Source organism: Rosa rugosa, chromosome 2 (assembly GCF_958449725.1).
Source record: "Rosa rugosa chromosome 2, drRosRugo1.1, whole genome shotgun sequence".
In the NCBI taxonomy this organism is placed as follows: domain Eukaryota; kingdom Viridiplantae; phylum Streptophyta; class Magnoliopsida; order Rosales; family Rosaceae; genus Rosa; species Rosa rugosa.
The window spans coordinates 19,410,541-19,434,006 of NC_084821.1; the positions used below are offsets into that span (position 1 = coordinate 19,410,541).

Below are 23,466 nucleotides of genomic sequence, written 5' to 3' on the forward strand. Positions count from 1 at the left end.
CTGAACCCACCACTACTAAACTTCGATAAAAAACCACCGTTGTTCCAATCAGAGCTCGACCTACCTTAGTCTCTCTCCATGAAATAGGAAGACGCTCAGAGCCACATCGTCCCCGCCGCCTCCTCTTCAACCCAAACGATGAGTCCGAACTAGTTCGCCCCCTGTCTCACACGAAGTTGGTTCAAACTCATCAACCCCTATCTCGAGTTGAACTGGAGAAAGTGGCTTATAGATGAGGAATTGACTCCTTTTTATTTACTGAAAAGTAGCTTTCTTTTTGTACCACAATTACGTGTTTGGTGGATGGAGGGCTAGAAGATGATTTTTCCTCAGAAGACACAGAGTTGCTCTTTGTTTATGGGTTCACTTTCAAAGCAAGCTCAAATTGACTTATAATGAGTTTGCAGGACTTAGATAAGAGCTTGGTTGTTATCCCGTCATTTGTTTCTGTCTTTAAGTGTATGTAGACTTTGGTCTTTGACTGGTCATCTAATGCAATGAACATTTATTGGCCTTTGACTGGTCATCTAATGCAATGAACATTTATTTCAATATATATATATATATATATATATATATATATATATATATATATATATATATATATATATTAGGGTTAATATTGGTTAAAGGTAGTGGAGAGCAAACAATATTTTCTAAATAAAACAAATATGTAGTAAATTTGTTATAAATGTAGTAAGTTTGGTTCAATTATAATATAACTTTGGTTCAATTAAAATGCAACTTTTATTCAATTAGATATAAAATGACTTTCTGATAAACGTTCTAATACAACCACATGACTTTGGATATATGACTAATACAATTTAAGGACAATAGTTATGTAGAAACAAATGAGTGGGTGGAATGAAAGTGGATGTAGGCCTAATATAATGTACTTAGATATTTGAATAATTTTTATTAATTAAGCCAATAAAATTTTAGAGTTAAATTTTCAAAATTCCATAAATGCGCTTGATTTATGAAAACTCAAAGAATAAAAAATATAATATATAAAGGATAAACTGATAACTTTATATCAATCTTGCTCACCTAAAGACAGTTTTAAGGGTATTTCAAAAAAAAAAAAAAAAAGACAGTTTTAAGGGACTATAAGAGACAACTGGATCTCAGCCACATGTATTAAATTTAAAGGCATAAATTATAACAACTTAAAACGATCCATTTATTCTCAGCCGTCAAATTCACTTATCCCTTATTGTCCCTCAAAAACTGTCCTCTTAACTTTATATATAAAGAAATAGAAAAAGAAAATACAAAGATATAAAACGTGAAAGTCTTCAACTCCCTTGCAATTTGAGAGAATAAAAACTATTATTAACAAAAAAACATGAAAATTAAAAGAAGCCAATAAGCATGTAGGTAAGCACATATAAAGAGACTAGTTCTTACTTTTTTCTTAAATTTAAAAATGTGGTGACATAATCTATCAGTCTTGTTCACCTAAGAGATTGTGAGGGACAAGTGGATCTCAATCACATGTATTAAATTTAAATGTTGAAATTATAACAACTGAAAACTGTGCATTTATCCTCGACTCTCAGATGCACTTGTCCCTTAATGTCCCTTAGGTGAGCAGCTCTTCATAATATATATTTCTCAGAAAACATCAAAACTAAATATAAGTTTCATTATATTCGTTCTCTGTTACAATAAATCAATAATAAATATTGGGCAACCAAGTTTTTTTTTCTTCTCTTTCTCTAAAATAGAAGTAAAAGCGTTGTAGCAAAAAAAAAATTCTTAACCATTAATGACAATCAAGGCTCGCAAAATAGCAAGTTTAACCGGCTAATATATGAATTTTAGGCTGTGTTTGTTTCGTGGGACTGGACGGGATTGGACTAGCTTATATAATGAAATTAGACTTGTCCTACGTTTGGCAGATATGGGGACTCAATTAAATGAGATAAGAGAGTCCCCGCATCCGCTCCCGACCTTCTTACACAGAACCCCCAAAACTCACAGGACTCTGGAAGCAAGGGCTTCAGCAACGCTCAATCCCTTTCGCGCGCTTAAGCTTGGTCTCTCCATCCCTTCGCGCGCTTCAGCCTCGTCTCTCCATCTCTCGATCGCGCTTCATCCTCCTTGAACTACTCGTCCAGGTTCAATTTCTTTTCTCTCTCATGCTCCTTTTGCTTTGATTCTGATTCCCTCTTCCCTTCGACCCCGTCGAGCTTCTGGTGTATCTACTGTGATTTGTTAAATTAAAGACTATGGATTGATTTTCTATTAACAATTGTTTATAGATTGTAACAATTGGTGTCTGGGTAGCTTGATTTGGTAAGAATTGATCAATTTCAAGACTGGGTTTTTTTTTTCTTTTAACAACGTCTCTGTTTTTGTCATAGATTTAATATTTCTGGATTTGGATAGTTTGATCATAGATTTAATATTGTTTTTGGTCAAGGAGTCTGCTACAGGTGCAGTTGAGATTGCTGGGAAACATTTTCCAGGAGTAGAATGCAAATGGGGTGATCAGGGTCTTGAGGAAATTATTGCAGATAGTTCAATTCTTGGTGTTGCTGTGGTTTTAGCTGGCCAAGCTCAGGTATAGCTAATACTAAAGCTTGCTTCTTTTTTTTATTGAATCATAGAAACAGAAGCTTGGTAGTAGAAATTTGTAGTCTTTTTAGCATTTTGCGTGTAAGAGGATCTTATTCGGATGAGTGGATTACAGGAATAGTATAATGTCTGTGAAGTAATGGTCTCTTAGTTTTAAGTGTTTGGTTATACCCTACGAGCAGAATGTAGAACTAATTATAATGTGTGTGAAGTATTAATGGTCTCTTGCTTGTCCTCATTTTCATCCTTTTTTTTTTTTTTTTTTTTTTTGAGAATACATTTTCATCCAAATTGTAACTCTGATGAAATGGAAAAAGGAAAACATAATGAACTAACTATATAGACGAGAAGATGTATTCAGGTGTGTGGGATACGCCCTTTCGGAGATATTTTTTGCATACCGTGTAGCTATATAGATGTGAAGATGTAATCAAGTACGTGATATGAACCAACTCATGCAGGTTGATTTCTCACTGAAGCTTCTCAAAGCAGGGAAGAATGTCCTTCAAGGTTAGTCCTAGTCTCTAAACAATTGTATAGTTGGATTGTCAGAATGATGCAATTCTATTTGTGAGATTCATAGTTATGTTAAAGGATTTGTAACCTCCAATCAACCCCCAGGCTGGTGCCTTCTTTTTTATTTGACAGAAAGCTTACATGTTATGGTGCTATAATAAATCATCTATACGTTTCATCAACTACAGTGGACTAAATCTTTCCTTCTGCTTGTCATTGCTGTACCTATTCACTATTGCTTGGTCAACTTGATGGACTTGAAGAGAAACCAGCAGCAGCTAGTAAATAGGATGCGGTTTACTTTTATGTGTTATAACTGTCTTTCAATTTATTTTATGACATCTTAATTTGGAAAATGTTGGTTATTTGTTATGTTATTACTTTTACATGTTATTCTGTTTATTCTAAGTTACTTATTCTGTTATGCAGCTACAAGTGAATTGGAAACTGCAGTGTATAGTTATAAAACCAATTTGGGCTGTAGCAGAAAATTATCGATTTGAACCTGCTCATGTTATCTCAGGCTGTGTTGTATTAATAGGTGGACTTGTCAATGTGTAAAAACTAACTACAAGTATGCAGATTGTGGTTCCTCTTCTCAATCTATGATTATTTTGCTGCATGTGAACTTTTAGTCCAATACATAAACAAACATGGGATATGACTATTTTGAGTATTCTGCTCTTTAGTCCTAAGCAGTACCAAACATGGATCATGTATTAACATAGCATATCCCAGGCTAGAAGAGTCCTAGACTATTATAGGAAATAAGGTGGGGGATAATAGTCCCCCGTAACAAACACAGCATTATAGTTTATCCCGCAATTGTTCTATCAACCAAATCCCAATAGCCAACATGGCTAGACATTTTGGTCTTAGCTAGTGAAAATCAAATTTGGGTGGCCGAACCAAGTTACCAACCTACCAATCTTTTGGGATTAGTGAGATTTCTCTTGTTTCATTTAATAGTTTAGGCTTTGTTCGAGGGGTATAATGGTATATAAATGTTAAGGTTGAGATTAACTAGACTTTAGCTCGGTAGCATGAAGCTGCAATCCTTTTATCCGATACCGATGGTGGAATCTCGACCAATCTTCCCACACATTTATCCTTCGAAGGGACTAGGTCATTCTAGAGTCCAAAACACCTGTCAAATATGGTTCTGGGGACATTTTCCTAGCATTTTGGATGATCTATATTTTGGTGAAGTCTATGACACTTTTTTTGAGTTGAAAAGGTCATCCATTATGCAATTCAGCAAGTAATACAAAAATGACTTGCTCCTAAGGGGCTGTCAGAAAAGCCATTACATAGAGTAAACTACACAAGCACAGCCCTCACACGAGTATGCTACACACAGCATACCCCTAGCACACCCACATTTTTGCTATAAGCGCAAAAACAAGAAAACTAAGCTACCCCAAGAATAAATAAAATTAACGAAGAAGCAGCTTGTCTCTCATCGATCTTCACCACACAAAAAATGAAAAATGACCTAGCCTGCTTTTGTAAAAAAGAAGCCAGGCCCAATACTAAAATAAAAAAGAAAAACAAAAAAGTTAAGAAGACACAAACCTACACTAGGAAGGCCCAGTCTCCATCTTGAAGCCCAGTATTCCCAACCATGGGAAACCATAACCTGCATAGAATCTCCATTAACGGCATCAATGTCGCCAACGCCGCTATCACAACTTGGTCGTCCACCCCCACAACATGATCACTGTCACCGTCACCACTTAACGGATCCAAACCTTTTAACAGGGTAGCCTTGTCCCAGTTTGCATCGTCGCTGCCAGCGCCGGCACAAGCAGAGGATTGCGACCAACACCCAGATGCAGTGCAACCACCGTTGTAGCCCAGAACCCCTAAATAGCTTTCGCCGTCAGAGACACGACCCAGCATGTCACGCCCCGAATTTTGAATAACCAATTCAAATCCGAAACATGAATAAACAATTAATACAAATACGTTCTGAATTTTTTTCTCACAAACAAATACACCACTCGCCACTCAACACAAAAACTCGAAAACCTCGAGTTAATTATTACAATTCACTCTTACAAAGTAAAATTGCAAAGCTCTAAATGAGCATAACAAACCTCACAATATAATGCTGTAATTCACATAACACTACTCTAAGCAGCCCGATCACCGTCCTGGTTCTCCTGACCTGTAGGATTTCCCGCTACACAATTTGAATAGTGTACCGGGAGTTGCAACAACACAAAACCCGGTAAGCTTTTTACAGCCAGTATGAGTAAACAAGAAAGAACTGTTGATTTTAAATTACAATTCTTATAACTCAACAACACAACCAACAATCTCAACATCCACGACGCAAACGTCAAACCCATTCAATATCACCACTTTGGTCTTATCACACAACACTATCACCATTTTTGGTCCTATCTCACAACACTATCACCACTTTGGTCCCATCCCATAACACGTTAGAGCTCTAACTGCCTCGTTACCTCTGACACCTTGGCCTAGGGTCAAGCAACGGCAAAAATACTTCGGTTAACACTATAACCGTCGCGCTTTGGACATCCCCGTCCTCAGCACCATATACTTCGGTTAATAATAAACCGTCGCGCTTTGGACATCCCCGTCCTCAGCACACAACTTCGGTTAATAATAAACCGTCGCACCTTGGACATCCCCGTCCTCAGTACACAAACACTCCGGTTATCCTTAACCGTCGAACTTCGGACACCTCATCCTCAGAATCCTACATTCTCTAACTCTATACATCCTCCAATGTAAATCATGAATATTAACAAGAACTCATCAATCATGTTCATCACATATAAATATGGTAAGTTACATGTCAATTCATGATAATTTAATCATCCCAATTCCACACTCTTCAATGTCACACCATTCACATATAATCATGTAAATATATATATACGTAATTATCCGCTCAGGGATAATCACTAATACCAACTATAGTTCACATGCAATAAACCGAGAAATTCATTTGTATAGTAAAAATCATTTTACTTACCCATGGACCGTAGTTGATCAAGTCCATATGATTTTAAAACAAATATTTATTTCATAAATATTTTCACGCAATTACGACAAAATAAGGTAATTAAATTTATTCGGTTCGTAATATGAACCACGTGAGGTTTACTCACCTCTAAATTCCCGCTGCGTCTTCTTAACAGCTCAAAATACACTTTCACGAATCGTCCGCCAAATCAAACCGTCAATCACCTAATCAGACATGACCTTAACTTAGCCAATAACTCAAAAACATAATCAACGACAATCCAACGGTCGGATCGAAATTAAACGATGATCCAACGGTCGGATCCTCACAGATCGCCTTTAGGATCATCCTCCAAAAATCATCACGAAGATCCAACGGTCAGATCTTCCTGAATCGTCCTTACCAACATCTCCGCTAATTAATACGAAAATCCAACGGACGGATTCTCACGAATCGCCTCCCTAATCACTGTTTAGCAATTATACGAAGATCCAACGGTCGGATCTTCGCCCATGACCACACAAAGCCACTGGGACAGTCATAAGATCACATATCAAAACTACAAGTCCATCGGACGGTCCGATCTTCACATATCACAAATCGAACGATCGAAATCGATCGAAATCGTAAAATTCATAACTAAATCATATGATATCCAAAAATTGTGTATAATATATCAAAATGATCGTATTGAAATATAGAATCTGAAAATGTACAGAAACCATATTTTTGATCCCCGGAGGTGGCCGGAAAGGGCCGCCGGAGTTAGTGGCAGAGCCGCCGCCGACCACCACCAATGGTGTCGGGGCCGGGCTGCTCTTCTTCCTCTCATCATGCTTGACAACTTTCATAACTAGCACGAAGTCTGAAAATGACCGGAAGGAATAGAAATTACCTCAAACCAGTCGGTTGGCCGGAAAAACCCAGAAACCGGCGAGCTCCTAGTTCGACGTAAAAACTGCAACTTCAGGCCTCGATACCTTCTGGAAAGTTGTTCAGATCCTCACTCTGAGTTCACCAGTTCAAGAAACACTCAAAACAACGTCCTGTAGCGCGAGATATATTGCTCGAAGCTTCGGTTTTCGATTTGATCGGGTCTGGCTTCCAGCCGCCACCACGAGTAGCGCCGCCGTGCAAGGCCACTTCTGGGAGCTTCAGGACGTTGAGGCGAGCTTGTGGATGGAGTTTGGTGAGGAGTGGTGACTGGTAGCTTGAGATATCAAGCTTGAAATCAAAACGGGGGTAAACCGGCCTCGTGCTCCACCGCCGTGTACGGCTCAAGAGACAGCCAAAGGCTACCACTGGCAGCTGCGCAAGGAGGAGGCGAAGGCGTGGGACGTGGTCTGGGGTCGATCGATGGCCTGTGGAGCGAGAAAAATCTTGGAGAAATTTGCTCTGTTCTTTGGGTTGTTTTCGGACGTGAGAACGGGAGAGAGTGGAATTTCTTTTCCTCTTTTTTGTTTCTCTTCTGTGCTTGCTTACCACCTTCCAACAATCGCATACAATACTACAAAAGAACTAAAGCAGAAGCACTGTGCTGCCTACCGCCTTCCACCAATTCTCATTCAATATACAAAAGAAGTAAAGCAGAAGCACTGCTTCACTGTTGCTCAACACGCCTCACAGATTTCTTTTTTTTTAAAAAAAAAAAACGAAATCATCACTACTCTAGTGCCAAAACCAGAAAATTCAATAATTAAGGTAAATGGAAAATGAGGTTATTACACAGCATATCCGGAACCCACCAGCCATCACCACCATCAACTGATGTCGTCGACCAATCTGCCTCAAAGTCCATGGATCTAACTGAAAAAACCAAGAGCAAATCATGGTCGCCAACATCCCAACTCAAGAAACCAGGAGCAAAGTCTTCCCCATCTTGATCACCATCCCCAAACAATGATCCAATCCCAGCCCGAAATCCATCATGACGATGAAGATCGCCATTAACCTCCGTCAAGATAGGGCAAACGGCTGCACCATCCACCACAAGGAGGAGAAGAAGTAAGAGTAGGCCTAAACCTACAAAGATCTTCAAGGACAAGGCATGGAGAAGGTGTAGAGCCATCACCCTTGAAGGTCGGCGGTCACAAACCCTAGCAGGGAGAGAGCTAGGTGGGAAGAGAGTTTTCATCCTCTATACAATAAAAAAAAAGGTCTGAATGAGTGAAGTCTATGACACTAAATGAGCTTCAAATTTAATGCCCCTTTTATTTTACTAAATATTTTAGATGATTTCATTATGAGTTTTTAATTTCTAGCCAAAAGGTATTCTAAAGAGTATTTTGGACAATCTACATTTTGGTAAAGTCTGTGACACTAAATGAGCGCTTAGATTTATAATATAGATACATAGATCGATAGATAAATAGATATCTAGAATTAGTGAAGTAGTTCGTTAAAGTTACTAATTGACCAAATAAATGAATTCTCCACACACACAAAAAAAAAAAAAAAAAAAAAAAAAAAAAAAAACCATTTTCAATTATATTATGGAAAAATTTAGTGCATAGTTTTGTAACCTGGTATGATTGTATCACCAATTATATTTCAAATACATAAAAATTCATATCCAAAATACATAAAATACCTTTACTTTTTCATTAACTTATACATATTTTAATTTTATATTTAGAACAGTCATACAAAAATCTATTAATTAGTCTAACTGCCTAACAAAGGAGTTTCTTTATAGGATTAAATTCTGTTTACTACCTTGTACTTTCAAGGGTTCATCAGTTCAGTCCCTGCACTTTTAATTTAATCAAAAAAGTCATTGCACTCTCAAATTTCATCAAATCGATCCAATCCGTCAATTTTTGCTGTTAAAATGCTGACGTGAGACCTTCTAACAGAGAAAATTCCCAAACTAGCTACCCATCGCTAGGCAGCCTGCCGACGCGTCAGTGTTGTGAAAGCAGATGGGTAGTTTGGAAATTTTCCCTGAAAATTGACGGAGTGGTGACAGATTGGATCTATTTGATGAAGTTGAGGAGTGCAATGACTTTTTTGATTAAATTAGAAGTACAGGGACTGAACTGATGAACCCTTGAAAGTATAGGGTAGTAAGCAGAATTTAGTCCTTCTTTATACTAGGTGAACAAGAGTTACAATATTTGTAGAAGCATTAACAAATAAGCAATGACTAACACCATCATAATGTCATTTCAATTTTGGTCTCAATTAAATCATAGGGGGCATATGATTAGAGACTCACTCCCTAAAACAAATAGTAAAAATAGTTTATCAATTATGATACATATTGTCTTTATTTTCTCAATTCTTAACAAATATCAATACTTTTATAAAGCGTTCAGCAAGTGTCTCACATGATATGTCATAGTTAGTAAGTAAAAAGACACAACATGTAAATATAGTTAGTAAGTAAAAAGACACAACATGTAAATGTATCACATCATGTGATCAGTGGCCTTTTCTTGTGTAGCCATCATTGGCTATACTTTGTTCTTCTCAGCTACTATTTCAATTTTCCTCTCCCTTATCCTCTCTACTCCTTCCACCCTCATTTCTTCTCATCTCCCCCTTCAAATCCAAACCAAATGTTGGTCATCGAGGATGTAACCTCATGCCCAAAGACAGCGCTGGCTCTTCAAGGCAACGATGCTCTGGAAAAACCTGAGCTTGACGATGCGGCGAAGCCCGCTTATCACTACCTAATGCCACTTGATCTCCTCTGACCCGAACATCATTCCACCTCATCGCTTAATCTCCTAGGAGCGCGGTCTGATGGTCTGGGAATGACTCAATGAACTTTTTTTTTTTCGTTTCATCTATCTTGGACACAAGCAGAGAGTGTTGGCCAAGAGCATGTGGTATTTCCGATCTGCCACGATCTTTTTGGCTAACTATAATGGGATTAGTATAATTACAAAGGTGTTGCTGAAACGATTTCCGGTCTACATTTATATCAATGGTTTGTTGTCAGCATTCATAACTATGATTTGGCCTTGTATAGTCAAATCTGTTTTGGATTGTATTGTGCATGTGGATGAGCGTAGGCTACGACGGATAAGACTGTCCAGGTTCTCGTGGTTATATATCTGGATAATAATTTTTCCTCTTACATATGTATCATGTATTTGATTCTTTTGCTAAGGAACTGGATTTTGAGTATGTGAATGTGCGTGGGTTGTGCTATATTTGTGGTTCATTAGTGCAGAGATTTGTAGGTTGTCGGGATCCTCCCCCAAGAGTGGTTGTGGTAGCTAGTGCTGGTGCCTCTACTATGGTGCGACCGATGGTTACACCTCTCCCTCCCAAAGTCTCGCCTCCGCCTGGGGCTTTGAGGGTACTTTGCATGGACTATGGTGGGACCTATGAACTCTACTTATGCCATTCCCCTCATCCTGGCCCCTGACTCCCAATAGTCATGTATTGTAGTGAAAATACTTGGATGAAACGTTTTTCTGGGTTTCGGGGATTGATAGACACGTTGCAGTCCTTACTGGGCATAAATCAAAAAATTCACACAGAAAACACAATTTTGGTTACGCAGTGAAAACCTCAATTTTATTGAGATTAAAAACACTGCGGGGCTCTTACTCTTGAGAACCCAAATAAAATCAATCAACTTATTGATGAAGGATATGGTTCTTTACAAACACATATAGCTCTCTATGCGGCTACAATCTCTAGACTCACTAGAAAGGTGCTTGTCTTGAATCTTGACCTTCTTCTTCACTTGAACGATATGCAAATATCGCTCCACTTGCACCACCAATCTTCTCTACTGATCTCGAGAGAATCAATGCATGTATATGAATGAACAATGAAACACTTAGACACGGAACAAGTGTTTCATGGACTCCTATGGAACTCTTTCTAAGCAAGCAAGACACGCAATAATTCTTGCATCAAAATCCCTACACAATCAACGCTGCTTTTCTGAATATATTGAGGAGAAAATAAATATTTCTCAACAATTAAGACTTAATCCTAATTGGACTCCTACTAGGAAAGATCTTTTAATAAAAGATATCCAATTAAAATAAACAAATCCTAAATCACCTAGGACTTCAAAAGCACTATTTTATCAGTTGAAAAATATCTTTGTAAAATAAAATCTAAAAACCAAAAGATACTTTCCAAAATTGGACTCCCAAAAACGTAGGGTTGACTAGGACTGACTCGGGGATTGCAACATGTGTTGCAATCCCGTGCTTATGCATGAGATGCAATTACCTGAAATTCTCCGAGATCAGTTTTGATGAACTTTGTAGGCTTCTTCAATGCTTTGTATAGGGATGTCAACACATCAAGTGTAACCTTATATCTACATTGTTGTTGTTAGATCGCACTAAGCCACTCCGGTTGCTCCACCACCTTCTATGATTCCTTTAACGACTTGGTCGTTAGGGAAACGTTCTGGCTCTGTTCATCTTTCCTCCCCCTAGGAGCTGGCAATGTGAGGATTTGAAGGCCCAATCTCTTTTCACTACTAGAATAACTTAATCACACGACGGTCATCAGACGACACATGAGTTTTTGCTGTCATCTGAGTTAGTCAGACGACAGATTTTTAAACCTGTCGTCTCACTTCTACTCATCCAACACATCATCATTTGATAAATTTGAGAGATTTCAGACAACACTAATAAGGACATCTGTTGTCTGAAAAAGGAAAAAAAAAAACAAACAAAAATTAATTTACATTTATTTTTTGTCCACTCAAAACCTAGCCTTTGTGAAAAAAAAAACCCCTCCCTCAGCTAAAAATTTAGGTCACTCTCCCTCCCAAATCGCTCTCAGCCTCGCTTTGACTCACCATCACTCTCACACTCAATCCCCCTTACCCTCTCACCCTCAACGAACCTCTCAGCCTTGCCCTCGCTCTCACTCTTAGTGGGTTTTTCTTACTTCAACCTCCGATACAGCAAGGCACAACATGTAATTTGCAGAAGTAAGGAGAGAAACGAAGAAGGAAGAGATCGGCAAACTACTTGCAGACCCACTCAAGCAACGATTGAAGAGGAGAGAGAAGACTCTAGTGCGAAATAGAAGCAACTGGAGTTGGAGAAAGCTGTCGAAGTCGCAGATGAAGGTCCAATTTCGACCCTTTAGTTCTCCAATTTCTGAAATTTCTGATTGTGTTTCGCGATTTTGATTGTTTTTGAAAACCTAATCGCAGTTCTGTCGATTTCTCCCGGAGACGAGGACGCGATTAAGTGCAAAGAGGCGCTTTCCGTTATTCGATTTTGCAAAAATCGTGCTCTGGATTTCAGCTTCTTCAAGGTTGGAAAAATCTGCCTGTTCTTAGCAGTAAATTTTGTGAAATTTTTTGTTCATTATTGATTGGAAGTTCGAAAGATATTTACTGGGTCTGTACCTGCTGTAGTTATGCGTAAAAAAGTGTTTAAATGTGTGTTTCTGATCGGGAAGTCATATAATTATGTTCTCTGGTGGTGCCTCTTAGAGTAGAAAGTTAGAAATCCAGAACAGGACAACCTCCAGAAGTCATATATATATATATATATATATATATATATATAATAGATGACAGAAGATCCTATGAGAAAAAGAAAGCAGACGTTGGAAGAAACATTGAATTCCAGTGTTCGACTATTATGATTATTAGTCAAATTGGGAATCAGCTTTCCTTACTATGTAATAAACTTCTATCGAACTACAATATGACAGAAAATGCATGGGATCGACAATATGAATTCCACTGCAGTTTCTTCTGTCCAATCTGATGTGATTAACTCATTTTGAGCCTTTGTCTATATACTTTATTTTGTTGTAATTTTCTTTTCTGTATTTGTGCATTCAAACAGCTGCATAGTGGTTTATGGATTTGGCAATGCAGTTATGAGATTGGGTGATTTCATGAGCTGCATTGAATTGGGTGCGATTTGTGTGTGAAAGAGGAATGGAGGTTAGATCTGAGGGTGTACATATCCAGTGCGACAAGCTTCCATTGCCGGTGATTGCTAGGACGCGTCTGTGGGTGTGGTTCATACGGTTATGCTCAAGCTTGTTTCTTTGGACTTGTTTGGTTAAGTTAGTGGTGGTGGGGGAGCTATGGAATCCGCATTTGCTCTCCAACTTAACCAATCGGATATCACAAATTACACAGGTTCCAGGTCAAGGGGTTCTATCTTCGTCAGCGGCGAGAATATACCCTTGGAAGGCGTCATTCACTTCGACAAGCACAGCTCCTCTGCTCGAATTAGAAAATGGGGGTCAGTATTCAAAAACCCTAATTTCCCAAAAAGCGTAGTTCATTTTTAATTATTTATGTGTTTTAGTACGGTGGGATTGCTCGCTGGTGGAGATGTTCTAGATTTGCTTACTTTTGCTCTTCAGGTATCAATGTTTAAGAGGAAGTTGGAGGTCTACCTTTAAGTATAAATATTTCACATCTTACATAATTATATATACTGTTGTTGGAGTCCTAATGTCATTTTCTATGCTCCACCATCTAGAACCTCGGATTATCTAGAACCTCAGATCGTGTCAGCATATTAACTGTTTTCTTCTCATTACTTATCAGGGTGAAGTTGAGCAGATTTCACTTATGAAGTCTAAAGCTCAAGTCTCTCAGGATGACGGTTACCTCGAGTACCTTGAGGACATTATTTGGACCAGCAAATATGTCAAAAATATTGAGAAAATGGCCATGAAATTTGCTTACTGCAAGCACCCTTTTGGGAGCTCAACCCACAATGAAGCAAAAAGGATCGATCAGAGTTATCAAGTTGATGAAGCCCTATTCAGCAAGGTATTTTAGCTAGCTACAAATCTCTTTATCTGAATTACATTAAGTCATTGGTTAATGAATACATATAATGTTGTCTAATTAATTAATATACTTTATATACTTTATATGCATCACAATGACTATATGCGTGTGTTCATGTCTCTCTCTCGTCTTTCAGCTAACTGGTTGCTGCACACATTTTGTATCATTGTTCCAAAGTTTCATATATTGATAACTTGATATCAATGCCACATGCACTTCAATTGTTGGCTATCTTTTTGGCAGTAATAAGCTTAGTCTGACTCCCCAAGGGATGGAAAGAAATCTCACATAAAGTAGCTCTTAAGGAGTATAGGGTATCTTTCCGTGCATACATTGCTGGTGGTAAGAGTTGCAATATGCTGATTCTGTCTCTTTTAATACCCTTCTCGTTATAATTGCTACACTAATGTTTTTATCACCTATATTTGATGAAGTTGGGTCTACCTTAAGAATTATTTGGCAATTCTAGTCTACCTCACATCTTAGGTTTACCTTCCAATACAATCAAGCTGTCTAAGTGGAGTTAATGTATTTTCTGCTGATTATGATTTACAGGTTTAGATCTGTCACTAAGCGCTTTTTCATGGAACTAAGTATTCGTCGTATTGACACCACCTTTGCTCAGAGTGAAACACTTAGTATCATCAATAGAATGCACTACTTAAAGTTAAGGGTATGTGGTTTGAAGCTGTTGGGCGCATAAGAGGACAACTACTCATGCATTGGATGGATAAACAGAACAAACATATTTCTGTAAGTTACCAAAATCTTTTACCTTCATATTCTATGTGATTGGGGTTTTCTGATATCTAAAATGTGGAAAATAATATTCACACTACTTTCACTTATTATGAAGAAAATGTTTCCCTTTATACTTTTTCGTTGCCTCCAATTTATTTTGGTAGAGAATTTTATAGGAAGAAATGTGGTTCCTCTATTACTTGTTTGGTTTACTTGTACACTATATCATAGTCATCCTGAATCTGTCATGTTATGTTTTGAATTTTCACATTTTCAACTTGAATGTACTTGACTCTAAAATGCAGCCTTCGAATTGGTGATTCCACTACTTTTTGTTTATTTCTAAATGGTGCAGTTTGTCATGATAAATTTATAAACCACAGTTACAGTGGCACCATCGTTATTTTGATTTCCACTCTGATTATATGCTAGATGAGAAGTATTTTGTTATATTTTATAAACAAAGGTTCTTATCTATTATAACTTATATTTTCTCCTGAAGATGGATTTTAAATGTTTTCTCTTATATGGTTTGTTGGGGATTTGGGGTTTGATAAATTTATTTCATTTAACAAGGTCAGATAAACTGTTATCCTCCCTCTCTCACTGTTGTTAAATATGAAGTTTTTAATAAACTGGAGAATGTCTACTCATCCCTGCTATGACACCGAGGACCATCATACCTACTTCTGATACAATATGCATTATGACATTGATTTGCTGCAACTAGTTGTCATCTGATATTGAATGTGAATGTTGTTGTTTTCTACTTTACCAACTTAAACTGGTTCGCTGGAATATTGTCATCTGATATTGCTCTCTGAAGGTATGCTTATTGAAATTGTGGTTGCTGGGTTGCATTGTTCTGGACTACTTTGCATGTTTTCGATCAGTTTATATATAGTCATGGATTATTGGATAGTTTTCTGAATACTAAGTGCAAACCAATATGTTTCAGTGGGAGAAAAGAGAGAAGGCAACATATACGCAACACCATATTGATGCAGTCAGAACAGAGTGGGCAAAATTTGTTGTTAAAACATATATGTAAGCAGTATCGCGTCTAGCTGGTTAGTACTTAGGTTTAGGGACTTATTTTGGTAACCTTGATATATGATAGACTTGATATATTGAGGTTACTTTTGGTTGGGTTTAGGGACTTATTTTGGTAATTAACCTTGTAAATGTGTTGGATATGGCAATGTATGAAACAAATAGCAGTAATCTATGACAATGTGGTATTTTGGATATGTTTTGGACGTGAAATTTCATATCTGCAACCAATTGTGCAAAGCCAATTCAGACAACAAATATAGGTCAAACGTCTATTGTCTGAGAATCACTCAGACAACACATACTTAAAGAAACAAATAATACGTGTTGTATGAACATGCTATTCACACAACAGATATAACAAAATTCATGTTGTCTGAGCTTCTATTCACACAACATATATAACAAAACTCATGTTGTCTGCCCGCATCTCAGCCAACATATATAACAAAATCAATGTTGTCTGAGATTCATTTCACTTATCATATATAACAATAAATTGTTGAATGAGGTTCATAAAGTACAACTGAAAACAATAAAATGTGTCGTCTGAGTGTTCTGTGAGATGACATATTCCATTTTGGAATTGTTATTGTTAATGCATCTCACACAATTGAGAAAAATGACGCAATGTTGTTGGAGGTTCATTTCAGACAACAGAGGTTTCTCAACAGTGTGGTCTGAAATTTATTTCAGACATCACGTAGTACATGTTCCGCTTGTCTGAGATTCATTATGCACAACACAGTTCTCTTAAAAGTGTTGGGGTAATATAATGTGTTTGAACAATCATTAAATGAACTGTTGTCTGAATATCTAACAGACAATAGTTTATCCAAATCAAAATAGTTTGGTAATTTTCAGACGACAGTTATGAGTTTATATATGTCGTCTGAGTGTAACACAGACAATAGTTTTGAACTGTCGTCTGAGTGAAGTCAATCAAACAACAGCAGCTTTTTCACTCAGACGACAATTCAAGAACTGTCGTCTGATTAACTTTGTGGTGTAGTGTTTGGTAGAGCCAGATCGTTTGTTTGGTCTTTATGGTATTTTGGAGGGTGTGGTTACACCAATTCTAGTTATGATAGAGCCAGCTGAGTCTTTTGCTAGGAAGAGGCAGCAAAATTGCTATGTTGGAAGTTTCACCAAATTTATAGAAGCTTCAAGCTCCAAACTATTGTCTCAGGTCCCCTATAAGGGAAAGAAATCGTCTCCTGCGAGGAAGAAATCATCGCTCATGGTGATGCAGTCCATCTCGGGAAAGAAGCCCAAGCTGAAGGTTTTTATGTTACTATGAGCAAGGCTTTGCTAGATAAGTTGAATGAGGAAACTCATTGAAAGGTTCTTACATATAACGTTTCACCACATAAGAGTAGAGTATTAACAGCATCAATTTGGTTTTCCCTGTACTTTGATTTTTTGTGTACTTAGAGCGAACAAGCATCGTTAGTGTAGTATTCTGTGTAGGGAACTTACTTTCTTTGGGCCATTATACGATTTATTATAGGAAACTCAAATTGCTACCATATATTGCAGCTGGTGCTATATATATTGGTATCATTTTGTTCTCCTTCCTGAAATTTATGAAATGATGGAAGGTCCTCTAGCACATGTTAAAGAAAAAAAATAGTGATTGCTTAAAACTTCGTAGTTGCTGAAATTTATGATATCATGGAGGGTCTTTAAAAACTATGTGGTTATTCAACAACATCAAGTTGTTAATTAATTGCACATTGAATGTGACATGATAAACTATTCAATAGTACAATGCATCTCTAATACTTAGAGCAACTCCAACAGCTTCCCTATAATTTATGTATAATAAGGAAGCAAAAGTTAAAGCTTTAGCATCTTTTTCTTCTCCAACTCCAACAGATTCCTTATTTTATAACAATCTCTAAAATCTCCATATTCTTCCTTAAAATTTTAGAGATTGCTGTAAATATAGAGAATTTGGTTTTCTCTTTCCTCACTTTCCCTAAAATAGGGAAAGTTATAGGAAATCTGTTGGAGCAAAAGAGGCTCTTTTTTCCCTAAAGTGGAGAAAAATCAAAATATAGGGAAGCTGTTGGAGTTGCTCTTATATAGGCATCCAAGTCCTAATTATAATCTTATAAGAAATTGAAAAGTCGTGCCAAGTAATAAAACAATTTAAACAAAAAAGGAAAATATAATCTCAAAATAAAAAGAAAATTGAAAACACATTAAATGCCGAATCAGATTATGTAGACGACATCTTTTGGCCTAAATCCTAAAGTCTTGTGGCTCTAATAGTCTAATACCAATTGACGCAACGACGATCACGTAATAAAATTGGTTAACAAACGTTTGTTGATTTTTATTCAATCTTTATTGAATTTGATATGATAAACTATTCAATACAAAGCATGACTCATACTTATATAGGCATCCAAATTCTAATCATGATCTAATAGAACTAGAAAATGTAAATAAAGAAAAGTAAATATCTATTTCTTGTAGACTACAACAAGGAAATCCACTTAACTAAAAGAATAAATGAAATTCTAGATACTAGTTGAATTACGCCAAATCTGTATTTTAGTTGGGACTTTAGTTTTCGCTTGAGAAACCCAACAAATCCAAAAAAAATCATCCATGAGCAATTTCACCATTAGAAAGCCGATTTTAATACAAATTTTCATTCTTCAAATCATTATGACAACTCTTTTTTATTTTTAATATTCTTTGTTGAAAATTGTTAAAATCTCGTCCTACATAAAAAATAATTTGAGATTTTAGTATTTTGCAAGTTCATTCATATCTTACGATCATGGGTGACAATACTAATCAACATCTTTTGGTTCAACACTGGCCTAGAATTAGCTCAAGTGGTAAAAATTAGATTAGAAAACTGAGTTAGTATTATGCTAGATTAGAATTTCTTTATTGAAGAAATGAAAAGATTGATTTCAACCATGTGTTCAAAACGATAAAAACAAATTTTGTTGAAGATGTAAAGGAGCATCGTGACAACCTCAATAAGCATTGAGAGCTATGGTACCCAATGACAAAATACAAACGAAGTCATACACAAATAAATAAATAAAAAAGCATCCACACATATATTTTGGTCAAAGGTTCCCAAGCCAACTAAATTTGATTTTTTTCATTCATTCATGTTGGTTTTTCATTTTTCAGTAGAGTCATCCAAAGGCAAAAACCTATTAAATTGGAATCTAGCACATTTTAGAGTCCAAACTTTGGACCGAATTTAAAATATTATTTTGAGCACGCCGGATCTTTTTCTATTTTTCACAAGCACACACGTGGCCCCACTCCTACCGTCCGCAATACTGACCATGTCTCCCCAAAAGTCCAACCTCCAAAGTCAACGCCCGCTTCCAGAATCCAAAGACCAAAACTAAAGCACCGGACCCCACACTTCCCAAACACTTCCAAATCTCACCGGAGCCCCCAATACCACCGCGAAGCACCAGATCCTTCCCCCCCCACGATCTCCACAGAAACAAAAACCAAACCGAGAAACTGAAAACCAGTCAAAGACTCAGAAACACAGTCCGGACAAACAAAAATAAAAAAAACGATGTACATGAACAACGGTTACAGCAGCGCCAGCACCAAAAACGGCGTCAATCTAACGTCGTCGTCGGCGGCGGCGGCGGCGACGACATCGGGCGCAACGACGTCGTCGTCCGGTGGGCAAACCCAGTCCCTGATAAAGGCGTATTTCAAGACCCCGGAGGGGCGGTACAAGCTGCACTCGGAGAAGACGCGGCCGGCGAATCTGCTGCCCTATTCGTACGCCAAGACAATCTCGCAGGTACCCAAAAAAAAAAAAAAAACAGGCGTTTGTGACTTTCGATTTTTTTTTTTTTTTTTAGGTTCTCCCAAACACGGCCCTGTCCGGCGCTCTGTTGACTCGGAATTAGTCAGTGTTTGGTTGTGGATTGTAGGTCACGCTAGCCCAGCTGAAGGAGAGGCCCAACCAGGCGGCGCCGGGGCCGGTCCCCGGGAACATCGCCAGCGGCAGTGTGCGCCACGCGGCGGCGAGGCTGTTGGGGGTTGGGGCTGGAAATGGGAGCAAGGCGCTTAGTTATTTGGGCGGTGGGAGTAGTAAGACGAGTAATGGAAGTAGTAGGAGTACTCATTTTGGAGGACTAGGGTCCAATGGGTATGGGGCCCATTCGTCGCCGACTTCGAGTCACGGCGGTAAAGGGTCGTTCTTGGTGTTCAATGTTGGAGATACTATATACATCTGCGACCTCAATTCGCCAGATAAGGTAAAGTGGGGTGTGTTTTTGAGATGTTTGTGTATTTGGGTTTTTGAATTGGGAGGTTTATGTAATTGGGTTTTGGGAATTTGTTGTGTAGGATCCTATTAAAGCGTTGCATTTTAGTAATTCGAATCCGGTGTGTCACGCGTTTGATTCGGAAGCCAAGGATGGGCATGACTTGCTTATTGGATTGAGCTCTGGAGATAGTAAGAATGAATTTCTTTGTAGTTTGTGTGTAATATGGCTTATTTGGGAAGATGAGGCTTCTAACTTGCTTGCATGTGTGTGGTGTTGTAGTTTATTCAGCCTCTTTGAGACAGCAATTGCAAGATTCTGGGAAGAAGCTTGTTGGTGCCCTGCATTATAACAAAGAGGGTTCTGTTAATACCAGGCAAGTATAGTTCTTTCGTTTTATAAGCTTATGCCTTTGTATAGAGAATCGAGATTATCAACTATGCTGTAGTTCGGTAGTTATTGTCTTGATAGTGTTAGAAAATGAAGTGTAATAATTATGGCACAAGGTAGATAAAACATTAGAACTTACTGCAGAAGTGGAGTTGAAGTTCCATGTACCAGGTTGTGCAGTGTCATTTTCGTACCAGAGATTCAAACCAGCTAGCAAACTAGTCTTTTTCTGGTGTAATTAGGGGAACTAATCCAAATTCTTAGCCTTCTCAATATGAAAACTAACTGGTTGTTTATAACAGTCGCTGTACCAGTATTGCATGGGTTCCCAAAGGCAATGGTACCTTTATTGCTGCTCATGCTGATGGAAACTTGTACGAGTATGAGAAGGTGAGCCTTATTGTTCAGTGTTTTGTTAATAATTTTTTACCCCTTCTATTACCTGGTTTTCTTGCTTTTATTGCCCTACTACATGAACTGAAGTCTGTTTAATTTATTTTAGGGCAAGGATAGTACTGGTGATACTTCTTTCCCAGTTATAAAGGATCCTGCTCAGTTTTCAGTGTATCATGCAAGATCCAGTAAGGTAATATCACTACAAAATTTCTTTGCATGTATTAAGTATTTCATTGTTACACACAACCAAACTCAGAATCTTGGCATCATGATAATAATGCTGCTGCCAATTGTAACCAACATCTGGTCACATTCTTGTTTGGCTGCTTCTGCGATACTGTGATGTAGTTTCTGCAATTTGGCTAGTCACATTCCTAAAGCTTATTCAGTGATACAAATATATGCCATCTTTATCATGGTGTTTTCATATTTTATCTGCAGAGTAATCCAATTTCCAGATGGCATATTTGTGAAGGTTCAATAAACAGCATTGTTTACTCTCCGGATGGGACATATTTGGCTACAGTTGGTAGAGATGGTAGTTGTCAAACTGTTAGGCTTGTGATTTTTATGGTTGAGTGTATATGTTAGTTGCTACTGATATTAGGTGTTATATGTAGGGTACTTGCGAGTATTTGACTACTCAAAAGAACAACTGATAGGTGGCGGCAAGAGTTATTATGGTTCTCTTCTATGTTGTACTTGGAGGTAAAAAGTTAAAATAACTACTTATCCTCCATTGCTATATCTAATGCTTGGTCAAGCCTTGCATATCAATTCAAACTGCTTTTCTTCATAGTGAATGTTTACGTGTTTCTTCTCAGTCCGGATGGAAAATATGTTTTGACTGGAGGGGAAGATGATCTTGTTACAGTATGGAGCATGGAAGATAGGAAGGTTGTAGCTTGGGGTGAAGGACATAACTCATGGGTACAGTTTCATTGAACTATATGAGTATGTTAAGTTTTGATTTAGCATAATTCAAGGACATTTTACACCTTTTAGCTTTGATGTTTGCAGGTTAGTGGTGTGGCTTTTGACTCACATTGGTCATCACCAACTTCGGATGGCACAGAAGAAAATCTTGTTTATCGCTTTGGCTCTGTTGGTCAGGTATTTGCTTTTCCCCTATCTCTTCTCTCTCAAAAGAAAAAGACCAATTACATCCCATGAGTTTACAAATTAAACCATGTAAGGGGTTATGTTAATTAGCCTTCTGGATGTTAACTACCTTCCAGTCTTCCACACACCTAAGCTGCTTATCTCTTATTTTCTCTTGCTGGTGAGTGATCTCAAGATAACTTGAATTGTTGTGGAAGAAAGTATTTGATCAGCATGTATGGCTAAAAACTGTCCTTGAAGTATTGTGTTTGCGTGTTTTGCTACTCCTGATTTACTTATATGAGTGTTTACAGGACACAAAACTACTCCTGTGGGAACTCTCCATGGATGAGATTGTAGTGCCGCTTCGCCGGTGTTCAGTTGGTGGCTCTCCAACATTCAGCACTGGTAGCCAGTCATCCCATTGGGACAGCAGTTACCCGGTTGGCACTCTCCAACCTGCTCCAAGCATGCGGGATGTTCCCAAGCTCTCCCCACTAGGGGCTCACTGCGTTCACACCGAGCCCCTGTCTAGTTTAGCTTTTACCCAGGAAGCTATTCTCACTGCATCTTGGGAAGGGCATGTAAAAATTTGGATGAGACCAGGCGAACCCGAAAGTAAATCCACCAACTCAGAAGCTCTGCCAGGTGCTAGTTTGAGGGACCAACTACCACCGACAGGAAAAAGTTACTCAGAATCATTGAGGGGTTACCCATTGCCTGAAAGTAAATCAAACAACTCACAAGCTCTTCTAGGTGCTAGTTCAAAGGAGCAACAGCCATCGACGGGCAAAGGTGGTGCCTTTAGTTATAAAGACTTCTCAAAAAGCAACCGATACCTTCCGTAGAGCTGAATCGCAGTTTGAACCTGTAATTACGGCACTTCAACTCACATGTTTCCTTCAGATTGTGATATGTATGCATGCCAGGTCAGAGTTTGTTTCAGTCGATGACTATGCACATAGGTATTAATCTAGCTCAATGGTAACAACTGTAGAGAGTGAGAGAGAGAGAGAGAGATGCATATGTAAGTGTAGTAACCATATATATGGGAACTGGTGAAGTGGTTCTAGGAATCTTTAAGGGTAGGTTTACAACTTACAACTCACATATCTTTCGGTTAATGGTGACTCAGAAAAATTTCTATATGACAAAAGGAAAATACATGCATAAGCATAAGTTGCCATTATTTTGTCCCTGCAGGGCCAAAATATTTTCAAATTTATTTCTAAGAATCAGTTTTTGTGTAGTTTTCACTATTGCTATTACTTTTCTTTTAGGAATTATTGACTGATCATAAAATGAGAGGAACAGTGGTATAATATCCATTATAATAACACAATCACTGAAATAGAATACTTGATATGAGATTGCAAAAGCCTTTCTGATTGAGAACTCTAGAAGTTGGAGACGAGACATTGGAGGAAACCAAACAAGTTGTGGTACTCCGCGAATTTGTTTGGTACCCACCAACTCTTGCATACAACTTTTAAATGGAGGAACAACTAGGGACTTCAACTTTTGGTACTTTGGGACTTCTAAATGAGCATGAAGTCGGAGATAAGATATTGGAGGAAACTAAACAATTACTTCTTATTTAAGGTAAATGTGTTTAGTTTCCTCCAATTCTCACCTGACTTCCAAAT

The 23,466-nt window shown here is 37.9% G+C and overlaps 1 protein-coding gene and 2 long non-coding RNA genes across 6 annotated transcripts; all 3 read left to right on the plus strand.

Annotated features, from left to right (window-relative positions):
* Positions 1-1,836: 1,836 nt before the first annotated feature.
* LOC133732820 (uncharacterized) lies at positions 1,837-3,775 on the plus strand. 3 transcript variants are annotated; one of them, XR_009857336.1, is made up of 4 exons: positions 1,837-2,572; positions 3,048-3,096; positions 3,366-3,383; positions 3,532-3,775. It is a non-coding gene; the product is annotated as an uncharacterized LOC133732820 (long non-coding RNA). The 3 variants fall into 3 exon arrangements; XR_009857337.1 differs by lacking the exons at positions 3,366-3,383; positions 3,532-3,775 and having other exon boundaries at positions 1,837-2,126; positions 2,271-2,572; positions 3,048-3,359; XR_009857335.1 differs by lacking the exon at positions 3,366-3,383 and having other exon boundaries at positions 1,841-2,572.
* An 8,064-nt stretch (positions 3,776-11,839) lies between these two features.
* On the plus strand, positions 11,840-15,865 carry LOC133731936 (uncharacterized). 2 transcript variants are annotated; one of them, XR_009856867.1, is made up of 7 exons: positions 11,840-12,164; positions 12,252-12,355; positions 12,898-13,305; positions 13,617-13,844; positions 14,002-14,207; positions 14,421-14,618; positions 15,565-15,865. It is a non-coding gene; the product is annotated as an uncharacterized LOC133731936 (long non-coding RNA). The 2 variants fall into 2 exon arrangements; XR_009856866.1 differs by having other exon boundaries at positions 14,109-14,207.
* Positions 15,866-19,084: 3,219 nt separating this feature from the next.
* Positions 19,085-23,079, plus strand: LOC133731527 (probable catabolite repression protein creC). The gene is made up of 11 exons (XM_062158891.1): positions 19,085-19,464; positions 19,598-19,924; positions 20,016-20,124; positions 20,216-20,309; positions 20,626-20,713; positions 20,826-20,909; positions 21,161-21,257; positions 21,340-21,427; positions 21,544-21,649; positions 21,740-21,832; positions 22,135-23,079. The coding sequence occupies exons 1-11, from the start codon at positions 19,228-19,230 to the stop codon at positions 22,666-22,668; spliced, it is 1,857 nt and encodes a 618-aa protein (XP_062014875.1). The 5' UTR covers positions 19,085-19,227; the 3' UTR covers positions 22,669-23,079.
* The last annotated feature ends 387 nt before the right edge of the window (positions 23,080-23,466 follow it).

Coding starts and splice junctions, on each gene's coding strand:
- LOC133731527 (XM_062158891.1), top strand. CDS start 19,228: ATGTACATGAACAACGGTTACAGCAGCGCCAGCACCAAAAACGGCGTC. Junction 19,465..19,597: donor ACGCCAAGACAATCTCGCAG/GTACCCAAAAAA, acceptor TGTGGATTGTAG/GTCACGCTAGCCCAGCTGAA. Junction 19,925..20,015: donor ACCTCAATTCGCCAGATAAG/GTAAAGTGGGGT, acceptor TTTGTTGTGTAG/GATCCTATTAAAGCGTTGCA.